Here is a 25,113-nt window from a genome sequence, read left to right on the forward strand (position 1 = left end):
TGGTTTTATAAATGTATTGATCATATAACTTCAAAGTTATAGTGTTTATGCAGACAGATCCATAACGAAGTGAACTCAGAAATGTGTTTGTTTTATTCAAGCAAAGGTTAAAATAATATCTGCAGAGAAGGAACAACAACAGATAACAGTCTTCCTAAATAATAAAAACAATAATTTTTAAAGAACAACTTCCACTCAATAAGGAAACGGTGAGAAAGCAGGCGAATAAGAGGGAGGGTTGCCAGTTTAAACCTCAGGACTGTGTGAGCAATGACAGGCCCAGAAAACGAAACATCCTGTACATTCAACCCCAAACAGTCCAGGTCCAGGTCTAATGGGGGAAGAGGCTCTAAATCTCCACAGTTTTAACACGAACATATGCAACATCTCTGGGACTGGCCTCAGAAAATGACTCTAAATGTCTAAATTATTGCCACGGTCTCCTGTGCTGCTGCTGCCAAGTCTCTTATTATCAACCTCCAAATGGACCCGATAATAAAGTTCGAGGAGCCTCAGCCGGCAAATCATTTGTTGGAGGAGACTGCTTTTCCAAGAATCTTCTGTTTTTTTCTTTTGAGCATGTCTATCGCTTTCCGGGGGCCGGTAATGGACTCTAATGCAGCAAAGGAAATTATCCACTCATGTCCAATCACTACCTACGAGGCACAGATCAATACCAGGTCCCCAGGGCTCGGAGGGAGTCCGGGATCGTGCTGAGAGCAGGGAGGGTCGGGTGAGCTGCTTCTAAACACGTTTTGTTTGGGAGGACGTGGGGCTGCCTCTGAATTTGCTTTTGGGCTTCACCTTCTGTCTGAGTGTGGCACCCCTTCTCCTAAAAGACCTGGACCTGGCAACGCGGCTTTGACTCTTCTCGTACACAACAAACGCTACTGTAACAATTTAACCACGTTAATGAAAACAAATTGAACAGGTTTGGTAAGTCGTGCTTCATTAAGGCTTTCTATGCTTGAACAGCTCTCTTTCACACTAAATTATGATCCTTTAGTCCGAACAGCTTTTGGACTGCAAGGCCACATGTGCTAGGTCACCAACAGCAGCAAGAACCGGGCTACAATCCACCAAGGAATTTAAATAACCAATTATTTGTTTTTGTTGTTGTAACGGGACAAATCTGCACATTCCAGCTTCTTGTTTTGAGCATTTGATGCTTTTGTTTCTTTCTCACTCAGACGTGTCGATCAGGGGGCGAGATAAAGAACCTCTTAGGCCGAAAGCAGCTTCACAGGTTTTTGTTCAAGACCCAAAGACACCAGTTACAGATCACGCATGAGTCCACCATAAGTCGTGGCATCGGTGATGACTTGTGACGTGGGGACAACCACAGTGGACACTGCCGTCCCTATACTCGCTGCCAGCATGGCTAATAAACTCTTCCAGGACTTTACGGACCAGCGAGGAAACCTATCCAAGGACTTGGTCCTGACTGCCTGATTGTAGACCCTAATTAGAGGGAGCTGCTGCTGTCTGCATTATGTTTATTCAGTTTGTCTAATTCAACTTCAAACCAGATGTATTTGTCAAACATCCTTAAGAACATGAGCTGCAGTAGATTTTAAAGCAACACTGTGAATATTCAAAGTGAGCAAATGAAACAAATCAGCATCCTGCGTCCTAAAGGATCAGCATCGGCCTTCAGAAGCTGCCGTCGGCCAAGCGGTCCGCCCAGCTGAAAGAATCGCCTCCTCTCTCGACCTCCTGGGTGCTAATGGGTCTGTCATCTGCCCTGTTCTCTCCCCAACACGTTCTGATCAATTAGCCTCCTTCTCGCCGTCGGCCTGTCTGACGGGCCCCACCCCCTCGGTTCTTCCTGTTGACTCGGTCAAACAGCGGCGTACCGTACGGTGCAGAGTGCCCTACACCCCTGAAACCATCGTGCCGCAAACGCTCTCCCAGCCTGCAAAAGGAAGTGGAGAGGCTGCTAAAGATAAAGTGGAGAACCACAAACAAATGGAGCATCTGAGCTCATTAACGGGCCTCTGTGGTGGGTCAGCATCCTGCTGCAGCCCGATCAGCTTTCGATGACATCATGCGCAAAAGACTGAGTCATTGATGAGCCTGACATCTCTGGAAACACACTGATGCTGAGCAGAACACGCAGAAAACAAAACCTGGAGAATGAAAAGGAAATGGTGTGTCATGGTAAATTCAAGGTGATTTTAAAGTTTTGTTATTTTGATCTCAGTAAAACAGTAAAACAGTTCCAGCTTCACCAGCTCAAACCAAGATTCAGTTTGGGCCTTAAATCACAACAAACTGGACATTTGGTACAAAACCAGGCATTTAGTGACGCCAGCTGGTCAGTGCTGCTTTCACTGTTGAGATTAAACTGCTGCTAAAAATAACGTGCTGAACTTGAACACGTTAACATCCGTGACGTAACGTAACAAGCTGAGGCCAGCACTGACAGACGCAAGAGTTTAAACTATATAATCAATTCAGTGTTTTTTATATCGAACCACATCACAATAAAAATGATCCCAAGTCAATAATTTTAACCATTAAATGTTCATGAATGTGGTTGTTTGATCACTGTGACCAAATAATGTCCATGTGACAAATACTTTTGATAGTTTATCATATCTCTTGACGAATGTCCAGCACACACACATAAGCTGACGTGTGTGTTAGAGCTAAAACCAACATGACCATCATTTTAAGCAAAAAGTGATGCTGAAAAAGCAAAGCCAGAACAACATGAGCTTCATTCAGGTGCTTTAACCAGACCGAGTCCATCAGACCGAGTCCATCAGACCGAGTCCATCAGACCGAGTCCATCAGCTGGAGGTGGGACTGAGGTTTTAATCACAACAATGAGGAAACAACAGCAGAAAACCCTGCGAGGGAGATGGATTTTACCTGGAGAGTTTTAGCACCACAAGCACCTCTAAAAAATAAAAACTGTTTCATTAATAACTGAAGGAAGACAGCCAGGTGTCCAATAAATATTAAACACATTTATTTAGTTGGATGGAATCTGAACATGATCAATCAAAAATGTTTTCCTGTCATTAGTTAGAAAATCACCTCTTTAATATTAGTGTGATCCCTGTAGTTTCAACCCAGATCGATAAACTGATTCACTCCATTGATCTCCACCTAATTGGTTTTTGCCGTTTTATGTTTTTCAGGAGATTTACAGCGAAGCGACACTTTGCCCACAGCGATGACGTATTACAGACACGTCTGTAGGTGACGGCCTCTAACCTCCTCCCCCTCAAATCAACTCGGCCGCTTTTGCTTTAATCATATCGCAGCGTTACTGATACGAGCTGATCGACAGGTTTGATATTTCCTCTGGGCACGGTTTTTACCTGAAGCCGTAAACAAATCAAAGATGTCAAATTTTACAATCTATGAGTCTGTGTCATGTCTCGCACCCCGTTCGGTTCCCTCGGGTCCGAGTTTAGAACATCACTTGGGCTCTGAAGTGTTTCTGCTTGGTGGCGTTGTGGCCCATGCCCATCTTCAGCATCCATTTGGACTTCAGCATCTGTACGTACTGCATGTCCCTCTGCTTCTGATGGAGGGAGCCGCTTCCTAAAAGACAGAGAGACGTGGGGACAACACACATGAACAACCAGTGGGTTTAGGAGCAGAGGTATCATGGGAGTAAAGAGACTAGGCCGAGCTCAACTTCACGTAGAGAGAAACAAATGGATGGTGGAAGAGAAACTAATGAGACATTCTGTGGCTCACAGCTTCACACATTTTCACAAATGTGTTTAGCAGCAGCTGCCCAGAAACTGGAATTCCATAGTTTGCTGCCTCTCAGTAGGAGTTAGTTTATTCTGTCATGAACAATAAGCTCTGTTTGATCATTAACGGTACAAATGAACGTCACAGAGACACCCACCAAGAATATCACATTTTACAGCGATGACACTAATCAGAATATCTGTTGCACAACAAAATGCAATCTCGTCTTAGCTGAACACGAAAGCTCGAGTCAGTGACTTATAATTCAGGGTTTTCCAGGACGTGTGTGTTTATTCTATGTGGGTGACGTCGTGCAGCGAGTCCGACTCTTCACACGAAACAAATAAGCGAAAGAGGAAGCTGCTGACACCGATAAACAGAATAATCAATAAACCAAACCTCCATCTCCGAACACAAACCGAACCGAAGTCTTCAGTCAGATCCTCAAACCACAGCAAAGAAAACGAAACAAATCCCTGAGCCAAATCTGCTCGGCATCAAATGCACTTTCACGTGACAGTTTCTGCTGCTCTGTCTTTGTGCCGGTGAAATTCAAAGTGATGCAGGTTATCTTCACTTCTACAGGTAAGTGCATTTCACATGGGAGCCGCCTCGTATTTTCTTGTGAGGGGAACAGAAATCATTACCACATTTTCAGTCCACAGTGAAAACTGAAGGAACCTCATTTCCCCTGCACCTCAGCGACTCCTCGGAGTGGATGCAGAGAACACATTAGCATTTAAATGAGGATGGAGAATTGTATCAGATCACCTCCAGAGCAAAAACAACCGAAAATATTATTTCAGTCGAGTGCGACAGTTCATTCCTTATCTGTTAATGAACTTTCCCGCTGGTGCAACATGTTTAAACTGCATCGCAGGTGTGAAAAAGTTTAACCCTCTGGGGTCTGAGGGGGTTTTGGATCTGAGGGGTTTTTGTTTTCTAGCCATATAATTCTTATTTTTATGAGCCAAGTATTCGCTGAGATTCTGGTTATTTTATTTACGCGTCTGTGAAGAGAAATGGCAGAGACAGAAAAGTCCGAGAGCGCACCCTGTCGGCTTTCTTTATTTAAAAAAAGCACAACGTTTTGTTGTTATTATGATGGTATACCACTAAAACTAGACCCTTTACAGATTTGAATGATATACTTCTTTTATCTGTACGATCAGAACTGACGGAGTAATTTAAGTTTAATTAAGTTTTAAGTTTGCTTCTTATCAGGAGAAGATGTGTTCGTCTACTCCTGAGGGTTAAGTTTAATAAAGAGACTAAGATGAAAGTAAATGTTGGTTTAAAAACTCATTCAGTTCTCCTTAAGCTGGTAAAATAAAACAAACAAGCTAATCTAACGTCCTGTGACCCCGGTTCAGTCTTACCTCTGTCTCCTCCCCAGCCCAGGGCTTTGTACTGCCGGAGGACTCTGCCAACAGCGTTCCTGTTGTGGGTCAGGGCCACCGCTCTCTGAACTCCAAACCGCTGTTTGTAGTATCTCATGAGGGAGCGGTGGCCGATCTTAGCGCCTGGACAAACACACAGCAAGGACGTACATCTGTCACAGTCTGAACCAAATCCTGCTCGAGGCTTATTTTGCTCTGTTGAAGATACAAACTAATTTCATGGCGTCACCTGAAGGGAGAGTCAGCTCCAGCGTTTCGTCGTCGTACTCCAGGTTCTTGTCGTCGGGCAGCTCTTCGCCCATTTCAGCATCGTCTCCGTCCTTCCGGTCGGGGTAGCTGCTCCTGTCGGCATAAAACAGAACGAGAGGGTGAAGCAGCACAAACACCTGGCTGTTGTCTTTAGATCACAGATTATGAAAATTATAAGCAAAAGTTTGAAATTATTTTGTGACCTGAAATCGTAGAAGTCTGCAAACTCCAGAGCAGCATCACCGTCTGTGAAGAGCTTACAGTGGCTTTTGTCTGTCATGTGACTCTGCACTGCTTCTGTCGAGTAAAACGAACGCCCCTTCTCGTTACACCATAAACACACGTTTCCTGCACCCACTTTTTCTCCTGTAACACAAAGGAAACAAAAACATTAGATTTAACCAGACAGTTAAATATAATAATAATAATAATGATAATCACCTCTCTTGCTTTCATCTGACATTTGAACAGATCAGGTTCACAGAAACGTAAATCCTTTTTTTCCAAAACATAAAATATTCTAAAAACTAAAGCAACAAAATGAACCTATGGATAAAACAGTCAGTCGCTCTAAAGCTCGTATCTGTTGCAGGACTAATTTCATTTGATGGATTTGAGATTTTCTTTCCATTTTCTCTGATAAGCATAAATCTACCACCACACCCGGCAGTAACACTGTCTCTCTGACAGCTCCTCCTTCACTAAACATATGGAACATGTTGTTGGCTGTTAAGAAAATAAAAGCCTGACAGGATGAATCTAGTTTAAGAACCTAATTTGGGAATTTCTTACCAAAGCAGCTTGTCCGATGTTGTGTGATTTGATTTCATCGACACTCTCGTCAAAAGCTCTAATTTGAATATTTTTCACAGAAACATTTGGCAGCATTTCTCAGAAAAACAATGAGCAGTGATAAAACCTGGGCGTACAAACTCATTTCCATTCCTTTTCTCAGGGAAATATTAGGGTGTTTAATATGTTCACTGTTCACAACAGTTAATATTCCTGGAGAAAAATGTAAATGACTGGACCAACAGTCGTCTACCCTCCAGAAAAGAATAAGATATTATTTAATGTGCAGCAGCAAAGGTGGATTATGCTGTGGTTATATTTTATTATTAATATTATGGCTGTTTTAAGTGCTGGAATACATGCGGACATATTTTTTATCATTACCAACAGATGAACGTGCCCTTTGGCTGTTTGTGTACGAGGTTCAGGAGCAGCGTCACTGGGTGACATAATAGATTTTCTACAGGAGACGCTCAGCATGAAAAACAATCTCTCACTTCACTTAACTGATCCCTTAATGACTGAACAACACTCATCCAGACTTTTGTCATAAAAATCCAACATGTCTGATGGTCTGACTTGGTCTGCCTGAACGCCACGTTGCTCCCCCTCACATTTACGATTCAGACTCACCCAGGTAACGGACGAGGCCCTTGAGGTCGAGCAGGAACTCCACATCAGGGATGAAGAAGCTGTGGACTTTGGTCATGTGGGCGACGTTCTTCATGAGTGACTTGGAGTGGTGGGAGCAGAACAGGCAGTCGGTGACGGGGATGGAGCCCGGAAGAGCAGCAGGGTGGGGGTCAGACAAGGCCGCGGCGTCTCCTCCTTCCTGATCCATTGTCTCCTCTTCATCTTCATCCTCCTCCATCTCATCGTCATCCTCCTCCTCCTCTTCAACAACATCCTCCCACTCATCTGGAGGAAACATTTCAATAACACAAAAATGAAGAACTGTAATCTAAACTATAACAACATGACATATAATAAACTTTATCTTACAGCAGACGTGATTCCATTTACTCTCATTACTGTTTGACATCCCCGTGTTTCTGCTACTGGTCAGTGGTAGAAGAAGTACTCACATCTTCTACTTAGGAAACATTACTGTGTACAAATACTTTAATGTTAGGGTAGGTCCTGCACAGAAAAGTACAAAAGTAAAAGCATCAAAATTTACCTAAAGCACCAAAAATAAACGTAATGTATATGCAGACTGTTGCATTTCAATCACAATCCGTATCTGCAAAGTAACTAAAGCTGCCAAATCATTGTAGTGGAGGAAAAGGTACAATGGTTCCCTCAAAACACATAATTGATTAGAAGTAAAAGCAAAGAGATAATCAGGTTCTCTGAAATTGTACTTAGGTAAAATACTTATTTACCTTCCACCACTGCTAAGCAGCTAAGTCTGTGTGTGTTACTGGAATTATGTGGGTGATCTGTATTGAAATAAAGTCACAACAGTGAGATGTGCCCTCCTTACCTTCCTCAGCTGCTGCTCCCTCTTCTTTTTCTCGCCTCCTGGCTTGCTCCTCCAGCCACATCATCCTGGGAGGTCTCTCTGGCTTCTCCGTCCTCGGCTTCGACGCTCCTTGTGATTCCTGGACCTTCGCTTGCTTGGCTGGACTCTGCTGCTCTTTCAGGGCCTGCTGCAGGGCCTCGTTCCTGGCGTCGTGGTCCGCCTTCTCGTCACCAAGTCCCTTCTCCAGGTTCTTCTCGTTCATCTTCTCCACCTTCCTCTGAGCGGCGAGCACGGCCTGTTTCTCAGCCTGCTGGTGTTTGTGGGACTGCAGGTGGTTCTGGTATGCGTTGGCACTGGAGAATCTCTTGTTGCAGAGGGCACAGCCCTCAGTGACCGTCGCCTCGTTCAGCTGTTGCTCAGCAGCAGCCCTCTGTGCCAGGACTCGCTCCTGGAAGTTTTCGGCAGTGACAGGCGGCATGTCGGCCACTTTACGCTTCAGGTTGTAACGGTGCCAGTCGGTTTTGTAATGTGCTCGCTGCACCTCGCCATCCGCAAAGGCCACTCGGCAGCTTATGCAAGTGTAGGAGGCCATGACAAGCTAAAAACAAGGGAGGAGAGTGACGTACAGATTATTTTAAACCTCTCGATCATTTGGTCCCACAGGACTTTGACAACACTATCATTAGCCCCAGGCTGGATGTTAGCGGACTATAAGAGAACTTTGGACGAAACTCTATTTGCCAGTTTTAGTCCTGCTGCTAATGATGTTTTAAGATATTAAGCACTTTGCTGACTTTCCCAGTTAAAGGTCACGTGAAAAATGTCCAACAATAATTTAGAAATGACATTTTTTCAGTCCAAAACCCAATAATGTTCAATTTAATGTCAAACATGACATGAATGAAAAGCAGAAAACTATTTTACACTGAGCGTTTCTACCCTTTGGTTAAAACTAATAAAGTAAAGCTCAACAAAAAGTCAAATTAAAGTTAGAAAACTGATGGATTTGAAGCATTTAAAGCTAAACTGGTTTAATGAAGTGACCAATGAGTGAACTGTTGCTGGGTAAAACTAAAGTTACCAACAAATAAAAAGCTTTTGCTCCACAATCCTCGTTAGTTTGTGTTAAAATGATTGTTTAGCTAATGTTGCTTCATTAGTTTATACAGTGACTGTTAGCATTTAGCATAGCCCCCATGCTAACCAGGGCTAGCTCTGAGCTACGGTCACTGGGTGATAAAAGGCGATAAATAACGACACAACCACAACATAATACAAATAAAATAAAATAAACACCAACCATTGACCTACGGTGCTGCTAACGTCGGCTAGTCAACAGCTAGCTAAACGTCACGTCTTTTACTCGAACGACGTGCTAACCTCGGCTAAAAGCACAAACAGCGCTAATAAACACGAAGACAACAGACAGAGGAAATGTTCACCTACTTATTCTGTGAGTCGACTCCCCCCGAAAAACGTGTTTTATCCTCTTTAAGCGTAAACGTGTTAGATTTTACCCAAACACACGAGGGCAGTTCTTCTTCTTCTTCGCTTGTTTATTGGCGGTTTGCACGTCGGACTAAGGCGCGTTACCGCCACCTGCAGATCGGAGTGAGGACTGTTGCCATATTACTGCACCGTGTTTTTTCTATGGAAACTCTCATTGGAGCCTGTTGCTTTATGGACTGAGGGGACATGTTGTCTAGTTTCATCCATTTAACTTAAACTGTGTCATTTAACCTGCTCTCAGTCCAGTTGTTACAGTTTCTTTCCTCCCAGGACCCACTGACACCCAACCATTTTTAATTTCACAACATTCCCACTGTTCTCGCCAAATTTTGTAAATTTAAACTAAGGGTTTTTATTCCAGTGGTTAGCCCTGTTGCCTCACATCAAGAAGGTTCCTGGTTTGAAACCCATCAGGGGCCTTTCTGTGTGGAGTCTGCATGTTCTCCCTGTGCTTGTGTGGGTTTTCTCCAGGTCCTCTGGTTTCCTCCCACAGTCCAAAAACATGTATGTCAGGTTGATTGGTGACTCTAAATTGCCCATAGGAGTGAGTGTGAGTGTGTGAGGTTGTTTGTCTCTATGTGGCCCTGTGATGGACTGGGGACCTGTCCAGGGTGGACCCCTGCCTTTAAACAACTCTAAAGTCATAACCGTTGTCAGGTGGTTAGTGTGTGTGTGTGTGTGTGACCTCTGCCTTCAGGAACATTCAGTGCTACAACGGCCTGTGTTTTCTCCTGTTATTTATTTGGTTCTGATCTTCCCACCTCATGATGACACACATGGTCCTCGTCCCAGACAGGTGACAACCCTACAGATGATTAGACCTTCACTCTGGATGAGGAAGAACCAGCAGGAATAGTGTGTCTATATAGACCTTGTGTTAACAGCCCTTTGAATTGGTTTCAAATGAACGTGTGGAGGGAATGATGACAGTGAACTATAGCTCATGTATGAGCACTGAATTAAATTAGACTGGATAAAACAAAAGCTGGTCTAGAAGTCCTTTATTGAGAGAAGAATTATTGAGGTGATATCAGATTTACTGCAGTCACATTAACACATTTTTTATTTTTATTCTCGACCATCTGTGAAACATTCAGAGGTCGTTTACCATCCAGGATCAGGCTCTTATTAGAGACCAGACTCTGCCCAACAGGACCATTACAGCAGGTTCTGTGAAAATCTACAAGGAGCCACAATCATTTGTGAAAGCTGCTGCAGTCCAGCATCAGAAAGTCACTTACTTCAACAATTTAACTGGAATGATTAGGTCAACAAGATTTTTACCAAACTTAAACAAGCCTTGAAATATGTCACAAAGTCACAATAAGCTACATGGAATGGGTATGAGCATGGGCTTGGGCATTTTCTCAGCCTGTTGTCTGGCCATCTCTCCCTGCATTATTTTATATTTTTCTATTTCCATTTGCATTTCCCTTTCACGAACTGCCCTTAACTCATTCTGCCTGTCCCTGTCAGCTTTCACTTCCTTCATCAATTTTTCATACTTTTCCTCTATTTTGATCTTCATCTCCTCCACCTTTTGGCGCATTTCCTCTTCTTTTTCTTTCAGGATTCTCTGTTTCTCCTCCTCAATAGCCCTCTCTGCTCTCTGGAACATTTCAGTGGTGTAGTGGGTTCCTCCGTTGTTCTCATTGATCTTTCCAATCTTCTGGAGCAGCTCCTTGACTTGAGAACGATCCTCACACTCATTGTTGAAGACGTGGTACTGGTTGTTACATCTGGCCACGAGTTCCTGCAATTCTTCACTTCGCTCCAAGAACTCCTTAATAGGTTTCCCTTTGAGCTGGTCACCATGGGTGAAGAGAACCATGCTGTATTTGTCTGCATCCTCACCAAAGATTTTCTGAATCTTCTGCACCGTCTGCTTTTCTTCATCCGTGTATCTGCCCAGTCTGATGATGACCAGGAAGATGTGGGGTCCAGGAGAAGCATAAGAAATGCACCGAGCAATATTTCTATTGGTGTTTTCTTCAGTGATCTCGGTGTCAAACAGGCCCGGAGTGTCGATGACAGCAACCCGTTGTCCGTCCACCTCAGAGACGCCCTTTTTACAGCGTGTGGTCACAGAGTCAGGGGAGAAGACTGATTCAAAGTGCTGTTTTCCCAGGATGGTGTTCCCTGTGGTGCTCTTTCCCACTCCAGTCTTCCCCACCATCACAATCCTGATCACCTCATCGTTGTATCTGGGTGGATCTGAGGGGATGGTTGAAAACATGGACACATTTTTAGAGGGAGTGTGGCCTTTCAGGTGACAAACATCTGTAATGAAACTTGTAAATACTGAATAACTACAGGGTCCTGGCTAATAAAATGTAGGTTTGGGAAAATGACATTACATTTGTTCTCACTAAAGAGGAACAGGGAGAGAACAGCCACACTTTCACATTACAAACCACATTCATACAACAAAAGGACAATGTCAGTTACACAGTGTTTTCTACAGTGTTACCAGAATCAGCTTCATAAGAAATGACAGTGATTTGACTGTGCTCAACCACCCACTGTTACACCATTAATTCTGCTGGTGTTTCACTGGGAAAAGCCTAAATCATGTCAGACAATAGTTTTGCAGACACTTTCCCCAAACCTGTTCAGCATGAACATAAAAGGCCAGAAATTCAAACAGTGGCTTGGCCCAGTGAGGCTCAGTGTTGCTGGCTGAGCACACGCACACACACACACACACACACACACACACACACACACACGAGCACTGTACTGGACTCGTTTACTGTGGAAAGAATTCACCATGTCTTCATGTGATCCATGTGACCTTTTGTACTAACAGGTTGTTTGTGCAGGAATTTCCTTTCTATTCCCTACTGCTCCAATAGCTGTGAGCAGAAACAGGTTCTGGTTTCTGGTAACTGTGTGAATGTATTCTTCCTGGGAATGAAGGACTGATGATGTGACAATGTGCTTTATAAATACTGTATAACCCAGTCTGTGCTTTAGAACTACTGTGACCTGCTCTGATTTAATTTCTCACTACACAACATAGAAAGATTCCACAACAGGACACACAACAGCCACTGGTGAAGCAGAATATGAGGGTCTATGAATGTGTGAGTGGTTAGTAACATTTAACACAACATTATATATAGTGTAAAATTTATCAATTGAGAACATGGTGATAATCATATATGTTCTAAAATTTTAATATCATTTTGAATCCTACAATAACCGACATGAGAAGCTTCTACAAACCTCTTCTGTCAGACCTGCTACAAACAACACATGCACCTTTTTACAGTGTATTGTCTTGTCAAAATGTATAAATAAAGTTTTCAGACTTACCATTTCTGGAGGGTTTGCTGGCCATGTTTGCGTTAGAGAGAGGAGAGGAGATGTGCTGTCTAGAGTGACACTGCCCTGAACTGCAACTAACCATGCCTACAAAACTCCTCCTCCCACTGCCCCCTTAGCTAAGGGACAGCAAGACAGGAATTTCCTGTCTCCTCCTACTGATCTGACAGAAGGTTTGTAGAAGCTGCTAGAAGGGAGCAGAGGAGGAGACAGTGAAATGTAATGTGAAAGTGTGGCTGTTCTCTCTCCCTGTTTCTCTTTAGTAAGAACAAATTTAGTAAGAAAATTCCTACAAGACAGTGTTTCACTGACCTTGACAGTGAGCAGCTAATTTATACATGATTGTGTTTTTGAGAAAACAGTGTTAATGCATGGTCAATCACTAACATTTTTAAGTCACTGAAATAAGACCAGAAAACACAAACAGGACACTGGTTCACAAGACTTTTAAAGAAATGCATCTTGTAGTGTAAAGTGTTCGCTTCACAATGATGTGAAAGTCATTGTGTTCACTCATTCACAGAAAACAATTCACTGATTTCAATTTTCCAAGACACTTGTAACTGCCAAGGACATGTTTTCAAAGAGATGTGCACATTCGTTTCTGTTAAAGTTCATATGAGTTTGAGCTCATTTACTGTTTAAAAATATTTGACTAAAATATATGAATGTGATACTCAAGGCAAAAGTAGTATATAACTGGTTTATGTTGCTGATAAGATCTATAATCTGATATGAAATTAATAATAAAGGGTGCCTCCCTTAGTTGACGTTTCCTATAACGCCTCATCAACAGTAAGGGGTTTTTTAAAGATAAGTTTTCTGTGACAACTTACCAACAGTCAGGTTTATTTTTAAAAAAGATAAGAAATTCATTTTGCTTGTTTGTCAAGATAAAATTATGGTTTGTTGTGTGACGTGTGTGTGTGTGTAACATATAGGCCGAAAGGGGAGTGACCTTGCCGCTGAAATTATAATTATTATAAATTTTTTTTGTGAAAGTTCAGTCAGCAACATCAGACTAGTAGCAAACGACATCACTTCTACTGTCCAGGAAGATCATGATGTAAAAGAGACACCACATGAGCTGATTAATAATATTCCTAAGAATTATTTTAGGATTGAAAAATACAAAAAATGTTACTGTGAATGTGAGAGTTTCAATAAACTACTTTAGAGCTACAATAATTAGCTGACTAATACAGAGTTAATGGTTAGTTCATGGCATTTAAAATGCTTTTAAAACATAGTAAATGTGGTCTGGTTTCAGAAAAAGACTCTGTATGTGTCTTGTGCTCTACATGCACTTACACTTTACACTCTCCTGTTCACTCTTTTCCATGGCTGCTTTATCCTGAGTCACTTGGCCAACCCCTCAGAGCCCCTCTCTGGGCAAGTCTTCAGCCTGGTTTCCAGCACAGGCACAAACACAGCAAACATTTGTTCACTATCTGTGTCTCTCAGTTTCCCCTAAAAAAAAAAAAAAAAAATCAATGACTCATTTTTTAATCCTTTAGCTGGTGGAGATGCTTCGCCAATTGTGCTGTAACAAAATTCCAACTTGTTACATCAACTAGTTACTTTCTAGTCTGTTTTCCTAATATAATTTTTGTTGACTGAACTTTGGTAAATGTAATATCTTGTTTCAATTAGATTTGTTTTCGTTGACTCAAGGCCCCCTGATATACATAAGAACAGAAAAACAATTTAACATTTAACAATTGAACATTTTATTTTCACATTTGGCTTTTACAAGTTAAAACTGATTTCTCCCCTTCAACCCTCTCACTCTATTTATGACTGTTATTACTTATTCTCTTAGGCCACAAATTAAGACAACCTGACCATGCAAACTGTCACTATTGTTACCCTTTCTGTTCTAAGGGGGGGTGATTTATTCAAATTTCAAGTTATTAAACAGCTGAGAGGGCTGAATAGGAGTTTAGCAAATAACAAGCAAATTTACAACAGTTTGATTCAAAAAGTGCAATACAGACAGGCACTACAAAACATGCAACATGAACTTTGTCAAAGCCGCTGCACAAGTGCTGCAGAAGTTGTGCAATTATGTCATTAAATGCTGCTGAAATAAGAGTCTAAAACAATGTCCCTAGACTGTGTATAGCAATAACTACATTTCAAGTTTTTAAAATGTCTTACATTTAAACACTACCCTTTTTGAAATTGCTTAACTTTGACCTAGAATAAAAAATGAACTTACAGCAAAGTACTTGAGTGCAAGAAAAATTTCCCCTCAGTTTTTCAAAACAAAAGACAAGCAATGCAAAAAAAAAAAAAGTCTGATGAAATACTGTTTAAAAAAAGGTGCACAAAAATGAGCACATTGTTACGATGATACCACCTCAAAAATATCTTTATAAGTCACTCACCAGTTTAGTTATTTTATTTAACTGGATCAAAAATAATCAATGTACAAATTTTGAGAATAACCGCTCCACTCAAATTATTTGCAACAAGTGTATAACAACTGTTTCAGTCACAGTTGTCCGTGCGGTAAAGCACTGTTATTGTAGTGATACTCGATTAGCAAAACAAAAAAAGTTCTATATCCAAGACTTATACTGTCAATATGGTGAGGAAAAATATACAAGAGGGGAATACAAACAAATACGTAGACATTTACTTGACGTCTTGTTCAAGCTGACTTACTCCAGAAGCTTATTTTTGAGCAACTGTGCCATGAATTGCAACATCTGTCCATTTACATAAGGATAAGGAAAGATCTTTTGTGCAACTCCAAAAGTGCATTTGCCAGACTAGACTGACATCAGTCTTGTCCAAGCACACTGATTCCAGAAGCTTGCTTTAGAGGAACTGTGCCTTGGATGACAACTGTTGCCCATTAAAATTCAGAAAGATCTTCTGCAGGACTTCAGAAGTGCATTTAAGCTCTGGTGGGTAGGTTAGATTCAAACAGTATATGAGTCCAAATAGCAGAGCACAAGCCAGTGCAACGCTCCCCAAGCCACTGATGACTGTGTGTTCAGTCAGCACACCGATGTCATGTGGGTCATCGTCAGGCAGTGCACCCTCCTTTAGGATGACGTACACTCCCATCAGTCTGCTCCATGACACTGTTTGGCTCATGGTCTGTGTCCTGTGGTATAAAATACAAGAAGGGCACATGAACAACACAATGTAGGTGCAAGAGCAGGAGGCAGGAGGAAATCCCAGAATTGACTGAAATATGCATTTTGAATAATCCCATTTTTTTCACATAACTCACATCGAAAAGTAAATGAACTTGTAGCTTTCTGAGATAAATGAGATGTATGATCTCTGTACACGTGGGTTTTAAGTCCAGCCCGTGTCTTAAATGTGCATGGACAACTTAAATATATACAAAGTGAATGATGGCCGCTTCCATAATAATGATGTAGTTTATAATGTTTAAGTAATTTGTACCTCCAACTCTCCTTTGAGACACACTGCCTGCACTGCCACATCCATGTCACTGAAAGAGAAAGGAAAATCAAATTTACTAGTCAAAGATGGTTAGTTACAAGTTATGAGTGTTTATATAAAACTACTTACCATATAATATAGAGGAGACACACACAAACAGAGCATGGGGACAGCTTTATTTTGTCATACATTTCTGCTAAAGAAAAAACTGAAATTCTAAATTAATTCAACTGATACTTCCTCTGTGAAAGGGTAAAAGTGTGTAAAAGTAAAGCAAAGGTGAATTTAACTCTGCAACTATTTAATCCTTCATGAAGAAAACAGGAAAACACACTAAGCAGTATTTCTTTGATTTCAAAAATTGGGTCAAATACCAAGAGAAAGATAATGTGCTAATGTAATGTTACATACACAGAAGAAAAAAAAACACTGTGGGACACTATGTTTCAAACTTACTGCTTGTAGCTGAATGTTATGTAAAATAAAACTAGAGACTGTAGACATTGTGTCCTTACTGATCCAAGTTTTTCACTATTGAGTGTGTGTTGAATTTATCATTATTTTCCCTGCATAGAACAGTGCATAGTTTCAAACAAATAACTTCACTTTCAGTTATTTTCAATCGAAAGATATTTGACTGCTTCGGTATGTGGCTGGCTGAATGGCATCTTTGGATTGACAGTTAAAATTTTAATATTGTATTCAACAGGTTTTATAGTGTTTGTGGTATCTTGTAAACCTGACAACAGTGTCTATGCATCAAAAACTTTTTTATGTTATATATGGTTGCTCCGTTCTAACATCCAGGCCAAAGTTAGTCTGGCGAATAACAACAACAATACAAACGTGGCGCACTAAGCGAATTTCTAATCAGCCTTTGAACGTGAGCTTGACTGAAAAGACTTTGGACATGATGTAAGTTTGGGAGCTAAACACCAGCTATTGGCGTTAATGTACCTGGAGGACAGTCCCAGACACATGAAGCTAACTGTAAAACAAACTAACATTAACATACTACGTGCTGTGTTCAAGTCTGCTTGTCCCCTTTCCCCACAGTTGCGATTAAGGTTTAGATTTTGTTACTGTTAACGTTAACAGCTGGAGTTTAACGCCTGGTTGAACATATCAAAAGATGACTGGTTGAGGCAAGGAATACAGATTTTTGGATTCATTTACAACTAACAAGAATGAATCATTTAACAAACGTAAACACATTATATTCTTATTATTCAAACATAATTCTGTCTTGCAACGCAAACACAGGCCTTAGTTGATTTTTTTCATGACTATAGTCATGATAACATTTTCCACTGAAGACTTAAAAGACATACAGGACATGCCAGAGCAAACTGTAAATGTTTAAGATACATGATCGGGAAGCATAGTTCACTTATCAAGAAGCTTCAGCACAATTGGCGAAGCATCTCCACCAGCTAAAGGATTAAAAAATGAGTCATTGATTTTTTTTTTTTTCAGGGGAAACAGAGAGACACAGATAGTGAACAAATGTTTGCTGTGTTTGTGCCTGTGCTGGAAACCAGGCTGAAGACTTGCCCAGAGAGGGGCTCTGAGGGGTTGGCCAAGTGACTCAGGATAAAGCAGCCATGGAAAAGAGTGAACAGGAGAGTGTAAAGTGTAAGTGCATGTAGAGCACAAGAGACATACAGAGTCTTTTTCTGAAACCAGACCACATTTACTATGTTTTAAAAGCATTTTAAATGCCATGAACTAACCATTAACTTTGTATTAGTCAGCTAATTATTGTAGCTCTAAAGTAGTTTATTGAATCTCTCACATTCACAGTAACATTTTTTGTATTTTTCAATCCTAAAATAATTCTTAGGAATATTATTAATCAGCTCATGTGGTGTCTCTTTTACATCATGATCTTCCTGGACAGTAGAAGTCATGTCGTTTGCTACTAGTCTGATGTTGCTGACTGAACTTTCACAAAAAAAAAAAAAGAAAAAGAAACTTCTAATCCTGATCCATTGACACAACCATCAGACTTTTAGTTATAGTAATGTAAAGCCCCAATGCTATGTTTCATATTTAGTATTACTGCTGTGGTTTACTCTTGTAAAGTTTACTATGTGATTATTTATACAGCAGCACCAACAGAGAAGCAGAGATAGTTTCACTGAGAAAATGAAGAATCCCCCACACTCCAAAAACCCACACTTTAATCCACAATTACAACATGTCTCGGTCTAATGCGGACGATCTGCACAGCTCCGTAGTCTGTACACTGTTAGCTTGCTAATCATTGCATTGCATTGGTTGACACATACAGTGGGTACGGAAAGTATTCAGACCCCTTTATATTTTTCACTCTTTGTGTCATTGCAGCCATTTGCCAAAATCAAAAAAAGTTCATTTTATTTCTCATTAATGTACACTCAGCACCCCATCTTGACAGGAAAAAACTGAAATGTAGAAATTTTTGCAAATTTATTAAAAAAGAAAAACTGAAATATCACATGGTCATAAGTATTCAGACCCTTTGCAGTGACACTCATATTTAACTCAAATGCTGTCCATTTCTTCTGATCCTCCTTGAGATGGTTTTGCTCCTTCATTGGGGTCCAGCTGTGTTTAATTAAACTGATTGGACTTGATTAGGAAAGGCACACACCTGTCTATATAAGACCTTACAGCTCACAGTGCATGTCAGAGCAAATGAGAATCATGAGGTCGAAGGAACTGCCCAAGGAGCTCAGAGACAGAATTGTGGCAAGGCACAGATCTGGCCAAAATTACAAAAGAATTTCTGCAGCACTCAAGGTTCCTAAGAGCACAGTGGCCTCCATAATCCTCAAATGGAAAAAGTTTGGGACAACCAGAACTCTTCCTAGACCTGGCCGTCCAGCCAAACTGAGCAATCATGGGAGAAGAGCCTTGGTGAGAGGTAAAGAAGAACCCAAAGATCACTGTGGCTGAGCTCCAGAGATGCAGTAGGGAGATGGGAGAAAGTTCCACAAAGTCAACTATCACTGCAGCCCACCACCAGTCGGGGCTTTATGGCAGAGGGGCCCGACGGAAGCCTCTCCTCAGTGCAAGACACATGAAAGCCCGCATAGAGTTTGCCAAAAAACACATAAAGGACTCCCAGACTATGAGAAATAAGATTCTCTGGTCTGATGAGACCAAGATTGAACTTTTTGGCGTTAATTCTAAGCGGTATGTGTGGAGAAAACCAGGCACTGCTCATCACCTGCCCAATACAATCCCTACAGTGAAACATGGTGGTGGGAGCATCATGTTGTCGGGGTGTTTTTCAGCTGCAGGGACAGGACAACTGGTTGCAATTGAAGGAAAGATGAATGCGGCCAAGTACAGAGATATGCTGGAAGAAAACCTCTGCTCAAGACCTCAGACTGGGCCGAAGGTTCATCTTTCAACAGGACAATGACCCTAAGCACACAGCTAAAATAACAAAGGAGTGGCTTTGGAACAACTCTGTGACCGTTCTTGACTGGCCCAGCCAGAGCCCTGACCTAAACCCAACTGAGCATCTCTGCAGAGACCTGAAAATGGCTGTCCACCAACGTTCACCATCCAACCTGACAGAACTGGAGAGGATCTGCAAGGAAGAATGGCAGAGGATCCCCAAATCCAGGTGTGAAAAACTTGTGGCATCATTCCCAAGAAGACTCATGGCTGTACTAGCTCAAAAGGGTGCTTCTACTCAATACTGAGCACAGGGTCTGAATACTTATGACCATGTGATATTTCAGTTTTTCTTTTTTAATAAATTTGCAAAAATTTCTACATTTCTGTTTTTTTCTGTCAAGATGGGGTGCTGAGTGTACATTAATGAGAAATAAAATGAACTTTTTTGATTTTGGCAAATGGCTGCAATGACACAAAGAGTGAAAAATTTCAAGGGGTCTGAATACTTTCCGTACCCACTGTATATGTGCATTGACGTATTAACGTCCAACGCCACCACGCTCTATAACGTAGGCTAAAACGGCTGATGAGCAGCAAACATTGTCGTCTACGAAATTTGCCCCGTGCACAACTGTAAACAGTCATTGACAAATATCAACACACAAAAATACGGTAGTTAAATGTTAGTCACGACCCCTTATTTTAAAAAGGAGTAGTAGAAATTATTTTTAATGGTTTATAATTTCAGCGGCAAGGTCACTCCCCTATACGTTACACACACACACGTCACACAACAAACCATAATTTTATCTTGACAAACAAGCAAAACGAATTTTTATCTTTTTTAAAAATAAACCTGACTGTTGGTAAGTTGTCACAGAAAACTTATCTTTAAAAAACCCCTTACTGTTGATGAGGCGTTATAGGAAACGTCAACTAAGGGAGGCACCCTTTATTATTAATTTCATATCAGATTATAGATCTTATCAGCAAAATGAACCAGTTATATACTACTGGCATAAAGTAAAGAATGTGCTCCCTTAAAATGTTTAAAGTTAAGGGTTCTTTAAGAAAGAATTACTATTGAAGCATAACAGGTCACATGGCCAGGTTGAGTTGTACACGGGACCGTTGCATTATGGGTTGAACTAATATGGATACAGAGAAACACTAATGGTATGCTGTTAGGTAAATTCTTTTAACAAATAGACTCAGAGGACGAACTTCGGTCAGATTATATAGAAGTTTTACTTTCAAGCAGTAACAGTCACACTGCACCTTGGTACAGCATGAGGATCACTGGCTGCTTGCAGCCCAACACATCAGTTTTCATGGAAACACAAAAGGGAGACATCTGGGCCCTTATCAAATAGTCAAGGTCAGAGCAAACTGTGCTCACTGAGAGCAACAATTATATTTCTACAGTACACAATAGGCCCCATTCAGAAGGGTTTCAGTTCTACTAAAGTAAAGTGGATCAGGTCACAGGAGGGTCAACATTTGAATTTCTCTAACATATGCAGAGCCTAAAAAAGATTTCCTTGCACGGTCTAAGAGGGCGCACACGGTAATTCGTCTTTAAATCTGTTATTTTTGTGTATATTGTTGTTTTATATCAGCTTTTTGTAAATGATGATGTTATGTGTAAATAGTCATTGGATTGGAATGTCACTGGATTTGTCGCATGTGTTCGTTTGTGTATCAGTGGACATTTACTTGTAGTTATCATAGAGAAAGAGACAAATAACAGCAAAAGGACATATGTACGAAGCGTGGCTATCATTTCATTCGACCAATGCAGCTACAACAATTTTTGTTTAGAAAGGGGATATGCAGGAAGGTGTGTCTGAGCACGCATAGTCATGTGATTTACCTGAGAAGACAAAAGACGCGCTCAACGACCCGCACAAAGAACCGCATAATGAGCCTTCCAGTCAGTGTGGCTCAGAGGGAACAATACAACACAATACAATACAATGCGGATCCAAACGGTCGTCATTTGAGTCGTGTTTTTAGGACACAGTAAACTATTCATCGCTGTGTGGAACATACAAAGAGCTTCTTCACCTGCGTAACGTGCCATCATCCAAACGCACAGAAAAAGTCAATTCTATGATGAAGTTTGACGTTTTATGTCATTTCTCGGGGGCGTGTACATAATTACCTGGCTCACCTGAGATTATTTCCATATGAACAGTGTGCTCAGTGTGAGGTGGAATCACATTAGCTGTAATGAGGTGAGGTCCTTACTTTCATACAGATTAAATAAAGAGATTATTTGTTTTCAACTTGAATTGTTTCATTTAAAAGAAGACATTTCAAGTTCGGTGGCTCAAAACTACTTGCAGCTGAATTCTAATAAAACAGAAATAGTTGTTACTGGCCCACAACATATAACCAAATATGTTCTGCCTTGTACAGACTCTCTCTTACATAACCCAACATCCGCTGCAAAAATCTTGGTGTTTGGTTTGATTCTAAACTAAACTTTGAGCGCCATGTCACAAAGACTGTCCAGACATGTTTTTATCACCTCAGAAATATCTCCAAAATACAATCAATTTTATCATTTAAGAATACGGAGGTGATTTTACATGCTTTTATTTCTTCACGCCTTGACTATTGCAACAGTCTATTCACCTGCCTGTGCCATAAATCGATTAACCGGCTCCAGGTTGTCCAGAACTCAGCTGCAAGACTCTTGACTGGAAAAAGTAGAATTGACCATATCACTCCTGTTTTATCTTCCTTGCACTGGCTCCCGGTACATTTTAGGACCATATGTGGGAACGTGCTGAGCGGCAAGAATGTGTTGAGTAACTAACCGACAAAAAGGGTGTGGACAAGAGTTTCAGTTGAGAAGAGCGTAACCCAGACTATATAACCACTGTGCGTGTCCTTGTTTTCAGTTCTGTGGCTGCATGCACTAGAAATAGTGCCACAGACTCCAGATACTGTATATCTGACTGTGTTTGCTCATGTAATCTGTTTTGCTGTGGAAACAATAAAAGTATAGAATCTTCAATAGGCTACTGACTGATCTCTTCTCACAAACCAACTCGGCAGGACACAGGTGGAGTTCATGTCCCAACAGCACTCATTGGGAACAATTTTTCTCCTGTGCTCATTTTCCAACAACTGAACACGCCAACAGTGATTGGTATTGAAATGAAGTCACAACAGTGAGATGTGCCCTCCTCCTAATGTGCGTTTAAGAGACAGACAGCGAAACTCTTTATAGTTCCTCGGTAACCAGAGCAGCGGTAGAAAACCCAGACGCACATATCCAGATGTATTGAGAGACAAAAACACACAGACACACATATTAAGACATTAACAAATGTCACTGACAAACATTCAGCCACACACACCATCGCACACACTCGTGGACACATGCAGACCAGCAAAGCTACCAAAGCTGAGGTGTGGGATTTTGTAAACGGCTGCAGAGGGCACATTTCTGAGGCCACAGTGACACAGGCACATACAGACACACACAAATGCAGGAAGGCCGCAGCAGCAGGCATTTCTACAGCATTTGCATCTTTAAGTTTAAAACTCCCATTGGAAAACAATGGTGGATCTCAGTCATCGCCACGGCAGCAGCGTGGAAAATAGAGCATGGGTCTGATTGTCTTTTTTGATCGGGATGCCCTAATGGATTTCTAAGCCAAATTTGGTGCAGTTCTGACAAACTAAATTTTGGCTCTCCATTCAAGTATTTTTGCAAATGTTCAAATTGTTATACAGGGGGCGCTATTGCACCTACTGTGATTTTGTTTAATCACATGGGTTCAGGCCGGCGGGGACTACAATTCATCAATTGGTCAGATTCAAATCCGACAATGCGTGTGCGATTTATCATAACTCAAAGATGCGTAAAACGAACATCAACTGGACTGGTCCGCTAGAGGAAAACCGTAAATATTAATTACGAAGTTTGGAAACTTTAGCTGCCCCTCTCATATAGATGAGGTCTTTTGAAGTCGTTGATGAAACCTATAAAATCCTCACGCCAATAGTCCCTGCGCCGTGACCTTCGCCCGCTGCTCGGGCCTAATGAACACCAACCATTGACCTACGGTGCTGCTAACGTCGGCTAGCCAACAGCTAGCTAAACGTCACGTCTTTTACTCTAACTAACGACGCGCTAACCTCGGCTAAAAGCACAAACAGCGCTAATAAACACGAAGACAACAGACAGAGGAAATGTTCACCTACTTATTCTGTGAGTCGACTCCCCCGAAAAACGTGTTTTATCCTCTTTAAGCGTAAACGTGTTAGATTTTACCCAAACACACGAGGGCAGCTCTTCTTCTTCGCTTGTTTATTGGCGGTTTGCTCGTCGGACGAAGAATAAGAATAAGAAAAACCTTTATTTGTCCCACAATGGGGAAACTGCATTGTTGCAACAGTAAGTACAAAAACACAGCAGAGAGCCAGAAGTAACAAGATGTGAGATAAATAGGAAATTAAAAATATTTAGAAAGTACTAAGTGGAATAGAACTATGAATCTACAAAGACTATAAGTGTGTACAATATGTGTCTATGGGTATGTGCAGTATATGGACATCACTGGATATATAAAGAAATACCAGGTAAAGTGACCACAGTATATTGCACTGATGTGATTTACATTATACTACACTATTGTACATGATCACTGCAGATGGATGACACACGTACAGTTAGCAGTGATCATTGTAGAGTCTGACAGCAGCAGGAAGGAAAGACCTGTGGAATCTGTCCTTCACACAGTGAGGGTGGATCAGTCTGTCACTGAAGCTGCTCTCCAGGGCAGACAGGACGTCCTGCAGGGGGTGAGACTCGTGGTCCAGCATCGATGTCAGCTTAGCCAGGACCCTTCTGTCCCCCACCTCCCTCACTGAGTCCAGAGGACAGCCCTGGACAGAGTTGGACTTCTTGATGACCTTGTCCAGCTTCTTCCTTTCCCTCTCCGTGATGCTGCTGCTCCAGCAGACCACACCGTACAGGATGGCTGATGCCACCACAGAGTCATAGAAGGTCCTCAGGAGTGCCCCCTTCACCCCAAAAGACCACAGTCTCCTCAGGAGGCAGAGTCGGCTCTGGCCCTTCCTGTACAGTGCATCTGTGTTATGAGTCCACTCCAGTTTGTTGTTCAGATGAACACCCAGGTACTTATAAGAGTCCACTCTCTCAATGACCATTCCCTGGATGTTCACTGACGAGGGGAGAGTAGACCAACATCTGCGGAAATCCATCACCATCTCCTTGGTCTTCCCTGTGTTGATAAGGAGGTGGTTCTGCTGACAGAGGTGGCCCAGGACCAGTCTCTCCAGTGTCTTCATCAGATGGGACGTGAGAGCCACCGGCCTGAAGCTGTTGATGTCTTTAGCGTGCGGTGTCTTGGGCACTGGTACCACACAGGAAGTCTCAGAGCTGTGGTACCACCCTCAGCTTGAGGCTCAGGTTGAAGACATGCTCCATAACTCCACACAGTTCATCTGCACAGGACTTAAGGAGCCTGGAGCTGATGCCACCTGGTCCAGCTGCCTTCCTAGCCTAGATCCTCCTCAGTTCACTTCTCACCTGGGCTGGTGTGAGGGACAAGGGTGGGCAGGGGGGCAGTGTGCTTGGGGGGGCATGGAGCTGTGAAGTGGTGGGCTGATGGGGTGGGCCTGAGGTGTGAAAGGCTGAGGGAGTGAGGCATTGTCCAGGTGCCAGGGTGCCAGCTGCGTGGGGGGAGGAGAGAGTGATTGATCAAACCTAAGGAAACCTAAGGCGCGTTACCGCCACCTGCAGACCGGAGTGAGGACTGTTGACATATTACTGCACCGTGTTTTTTCTATGGA

The 25,113-nt window shown here is 41.9% G+C and overlaps 3 protein-coding genes across 16 annotated transcripts in view; all 3 read right to left on the reverse strand.

Annotated features, from left to right (window-relative positions):
* The window catches only part of LOC113134345 (zinc finger protein 62 homolog), a 757,491-nt gene that overhangs the window by 676,119 nt on the left and 56,259 nt on the right, over positions 1-25,113 (reverse strand). Inside the window, exons 9-10 of one of the 11 annotated variants that reach the window (XM_026313676.1) lie at positions 15,886-15,934; positions 14,173-15,577 (exon numbers count right to left, since the gene is read on the reverse strand). The exons of the other annotated variants lie outside the window; for them this stretch is intronic. Of the exons in view, the coding sequence (XP_026169461.1) occupies positions 15,286-15,577; positions 15,886-15,934 (341 nt within the window). The 3' untranslated portion in view covers positions 14,173-15,285. Of the gene's footprint in view, positions 1-14,172; positions 15,578-15,885; positions 15,935-25,113 lie in introns of those variants that run through there. 11 annotated transcript variants of the gene reach the window in all.
* On the reverse strand, positions 71-23,602 carry znf622 (zinc finger protein 622). Of its 4 annotated transcripts, none has more exons than XM_026313751.2 (7): positions 7,645-8,215; positions 6,792-7,076; positions 5,570-5,732; positions 5,347-5,459; positions 5,097-5,240; positions 3,399-3,558; positions 71-2,129 (listed from the first exon to the last, which is right to left on the reverse strand). In XM_026313751.2, the coding sequence occupies exons 1-6, from the start codon at positions 8,213-8,215 to the stop codon at positions 3,425-3,427; spliced, it is 1,410 nt and encodes a 469-aa protein (XP_026169536.1). In that variant the 3' UTR covers positions 71-2,129; positions 3,399-3,424. The 4 variants fall into 4 exon arrangements, with proteins under 4 accessions (XP_026169536.1, XP_026169534.1, XP_026169535.1 ...); XM_026313750.1 differs by lacking the exon at positions 71-2,129 and adding an exon at positions 23,500-23,602 and having other exon boundaries at positions 3,425-3,558; positions 7,645-8,221; XM_026313748.1 differs by lacking the exon at positions 71-2,129 and adding an exon at positions 9,070-9,203 and having other exon boundaries at positions 3,425-3,558; positions 7,645-8,221.
* LOC113134397 (GTPase IMAP family member 9-like) lies at positions 10,173-12,585 on the reverse strand. Its single transcript, XM_026313773.1, has 2 exons — positions 12,451-12,585; positions 10,173-11,346 (listed from the first exon to the last, which is right to left on the reverse strand). Exons 1-2 carry the CDS (start codon positions 12,542-12,544, stop codon positions 10,451-10,453), a joined length of 990 nt encoding a protein of 329 aa, XP_026169558.1. The 5' UTR covers positions 12,545-12,585; the 3' UTR covers positions 10,173-10,450.

The sequence above is a fragment of the Mastacembelus armatus genome, chromosome 17, assembly GCF_900324485.2.
Source record: "Mastacembelus armatus chromosome 17, fMasArm1.2, whole genome shotgun sequence".
In the NCBI taxonomy this organism is placed as follows: domain Eukaryota; kingdom Metazoa; phylum Chordata; class Actinopteri; order Synbranchiformes; family Mastacembelidae; genus Mastacembelus; species Mastacembelus armatus.